This window comes from Vombatus ursinus, unplaced genomic scaffold (assembly GCF_900497805.2).
Source record: "Vombatus ursinus unplaced genomic scaffold, bare-nosed wombat genome assembly UNPS02014859.1, whole genome shotgun sequence".
NCBI classification, from domain to species: domain Eukaryota; kingdom Metazoa; phylum Chordata; class Mammalia; order Diprotodontia; family Vombatidae; genus Vombatus; species Vombatus ursinus.
In genome coordinates, this window is record NW_020954637.1 from 1,683,424 (window position 1) to 1,687,197 (window position 3,774).

Consider the following 3,774-nt stretch of genomic DNA (forward strand, 5'->3'; position numbering starts at 1 on the left):
TAGAAGTCAAAGCTAGGAGACTTAAAACTTAGAACATCAGAGCTAGAGGAGATCTTAGAACACAGAATGTCCACGCAAGGATGTTCTGAAAGACACAGAATGTCAGAGCTGGGAAGAGCCTTAGAACAGAGCATGATAGAGCTGGAAGGGACCTTAGGACATAGAAATTAGAGCTGGGAGACTTAGAACCTAGAACATCAGGGCTGGAAGGGGCCTTAGAGACCATCTAATCCATGCCCTCTTCTTTACAAGTGAAGAAAGTGAGACCCAGAGTGCTGAAGCGACCTGCCCAAAGTCATTTACCCAAAGTATCAAGTTGGCCAAGAACACGAGAGAAGTGGCAGAAAATTCTGGACAGTCTAAGAACCCTGGTTCTCTACCCTGGGAGGTAGAGAGGGAGGAAGAAGAAGAGGAGGGAGAAGAGCAAACAAGAGAGGAGGAAAGGCAGACAGCGTGTCTAGAGCTAAGCCTAGGTGTCCCGGTTTGCTCAGCATTTAACAGTGAGAGTGCTGGGCGGTAAATTGATCCAAGGCACCTCCCTCTCTCCTTTGCTGATGGGAACTTAGCAGATGATGCCCCAGCGAAGGTAGGGACATGAGGCGCTCTCACCTCCCCGCTGTCCAGGTGAAGGATGCGGTTCAGGTACACAGGAAGCAGAGTCAGCAGGGTGTAGAAGAGCCAATCACAACAGAAATAGGCAACTGCAATGGCCCACAGCGGCCCACATTTCAGCATGGAGAGGAGAGGCAGTGACCATCGGTGGCAGGGGCCCTGGGAGAAGAAATTCTCTTAGTGAAAGCATCTACCACTCAAGAACACTGGACTTGGAAGTTTGAAGACTGGGCTTGAAGTCCTAGCTCTGTCACTTGATAATGATGTTTCCTTGGGCTAACTGTTTCACCTGAGCCTCAGTTTTTTCTTCTGTGAAATGGGGACAATAATATCATACCACCTACTTTTTGGTGTTATAGTTGGGATCAAATGAGATCGTGGATTTTTTTTTAAAAGGGGATAGTCTCCCAAGGGTCCAGTTCCCATTTCCAAGCTCAGGCCATAGCAAAGCTAACAAAAAGTACACCCTCTACCTTCTGAGTTGAGGCTGATGTGATGTATTCCTTCTCTGTGGTGCTGATGCAAGGGTGACTGTCAGGATCTTCAAACACCAGAAAAAACCAAAGCAGGCACCAGACACAATGCACACCTCCTAGTGAGTAGGGACAAGACTACGGAATGAGAATTACCTCCCATGGGAAAACGCTGCCATATTCCCCAAAGGACTTTCCTTTACTCCTCTGGGCCTTACAACACCCCTAGGAGGGAGGCAGGGCAGATATTCTTTCTTAATGAATTAACATATTTTACTTATTTTATTAAATATTTCCTAATTACATTAAAAATTTTTTTAACATTCATTTAAAAATTTTTTGAGTTCCAAATTCTCTCTCTGCCTCTCACCCCTCCCCCACCCTGTGGGAAGGCAAGCTATGGGTATTGCCTTTTTTAATTGAAGAGGACCAAAATGATATCACTATGTTAGGGTTAATGAAAGCCCAACTCACTCTGGCTCTTAAGGATTGGCCAACAATAGGTCCCAGGCCAAGCCCCACTGGGTAATTGTTTGGGCCCTGATTGGCTCAGAGTGAATGTAAATAGCAATTATTTCTGTTTTGGCCAGAAACCCTGAGGGTCTTCCCCTCCCAGATTAATTTTTTTTTTTTTGACTAGGTAATAGAGGCCATTCTCCCCTTCTTTTCTTACCTGGCTTTAATCACTGACTTGGTGTTGCCTTAGTCAAACTGAGTCCTGGGAAAGACCTTAGCTTAAAAAAACCAAGGTCTTCCACTGCATCTAGGGCCATCCCCAGTATCTATATTTGGCCACTGAACCCAGATGGCTTGGGAGGAGAAAGTGAGGCTAGTGACTGCACAGCCTTAACTCACTTAAATGGAATTCACTTGCAAGTCATGGCATCACCTTCCTGATGTCATGGTCCCCTTTGAGAACGAAGGACAAACAACAGTGTGTCCAACTGTGACTGATCAGACCAGTACAAGCTTGGAAGGTTCTATCATAGGTTGGGCACAAGTAGTCCATATGAACATTTGGAGTGGAGATGTCTCTAAATTTGTGTATCTTGATTTTTTTTTTTTGAGCTTCTATTCTACCACGTTCATGGAGCACAGCACTTTCTTTGATGTGAACACTCCATGCTGAACGGTCCTGTGCCAATGTCTCACAATCATTTCCAAAGTTCTTCAGAGATACCTTGAGACTGTCCTTGTATTGCTTCTTCTGACCTCCCTGTGACCCCTTGCCTTGTGTGAATTCTCCATAAAATAGTCTTTTAGACATCTGCTTCATCGTTAAGGCCTTCAGAATTGTCCTGGATCACTATATTGCTGAGAACAGCTAAGTCTTTTACAGTTGATCATTGTATAATATTGCCATTACTGTGTACAATGTTCTTCTGGTTCTGCTCACTTCACTTTGCATCCATTCATGTAAGACTTCCCATGTTTTCCTAAAACCATCCTGTTCCTCATTTCTTTTAGCATAATAGTATTCCATCACAATTATAAGCCTCACCTTATTCAGCCATTCCTCAATTGTTGGTCATCCCCTGAATTTCCTGTTCTTCACCACCACAAAAAGAGCTGCTATAAATATTTTTGTACAAATATGTCCTTTTCCCTTTCCTTTTATCTCTTTGGGATACAAATATTCTAATCCCTATTTATATAAAGGTCCAGAGAGGTTAAGGGATTTGCCCAAGGTCACATAGCTAGGAAGTAGAAGAGCCCAGACGAAAACCTAGATTTCCTAAACCTCAATCCAACTTCCCATGCGATTATTCTGGTTCCAACTGGAAGGTGGAGGCTCAGAATCTTTAATACGGACTCAGCAGAGACAAGTACAATTTATTCATGAATCATGGAAGCATCATGGTGCAGGGTCAACAGGTTCAGACTCAAGACACGTGGATGCAATTCCTGGCTCTGATATAAATTCTGTGACTGGCCCTAAGCAAGTCACTTGACCTTGGTGGGCCTCAGTTTCCTCAACGGCAGAAAGAGGCACTTGGACTATATGTTGGCTAAGGTCCCCTCTAGGGGCACCTGAGCCTGGATTTGAATCCAGGTTCAGCTCTCTTGCCACCCCCACTTTGTTTTTCTCTCTATTATTATAGCCCTCCCCTAGAAAAACGCCCCTCTCTCCCTAGGACCTGACTGGGTCTCATTCATATTTACAAGCTGGGCTTGTGAACTTGAGACTATTCAGCTGCACTGAATATAGATCTTTTTTCTTCCCATGTTTGCTTTGGAGACTGTTGGCTTCAGCTTTGGCTGCTGGGAGGGGAAGAGAAGGGGGTTCTCTGTACCTGGCAAGGTCCCCACAGAAATGGCTGGTTTATGACTTACCAAAGATGTAGAAGCAGGCAGGCCACCCCAGGGTCTGGCAGGTGATGCCTCCCACCATCAGGGTGAAGAAGGTCCCTAGTGTGGTACCTGGGAAGGAATATAGAATCTTAGTGCCAAGAGGGGCCAGAGAACACAGGATGTCAGAGCTGGGAGGGCCCTTAGAACACAAGATGTCAGAGCTGGGAGGGCCCTTAGAACACAGAATGTCAGGGCTGGGAGGGGCCTTAGAACATAGGATGTCAGAGCTGGGAGGGTCCTTAAAAACACAGAATGTCAGAGCTGGGAGGGGCCTTAGAACAGAGAATGTCAGAGCTGGGAGGGCCCTTAGAACTCAGAATGTCAGAGCTGGGAGGGC

General features: G+C 45.5%; 1 protein-coding gene across 6 annotated transcripts in view; it reads right to left on the reverse strand.

The window, feature by feature from the left end:
* LOC114027419 (probable small intestine urate exporter) overlaps positions 1-3,774 on the reverse strand; it is a 44,089-nt gene that overhangs the window by 4,096 nt on the left and 36,219 nt on the right. For all 6 annotated transcript variants that reach the window (XR_003567254.1, XM_027841466.1, XM_027841468.1 and 3 more), the window contains 3 exons: positions 3,420-3,506; positions 1,086-1,204; positions 610-771 (listed from right to left, as the gene is read on the reverse strand). Coding sequence is in view for 5 of the 6 variants with exons in the window: in XM_027841466.1 (XP_027697267.1) it covers positions 610-771; positions 1,086-1,204; positions 3,420-3,506 (368 nt within the window). In the remaining variant the exon portion in view is untranslated. The remainder of the gene's footprint in view (positions 1-609; positions 772-1,085; positions 1,205-3,419; positions 3,507-3,774) is intronic.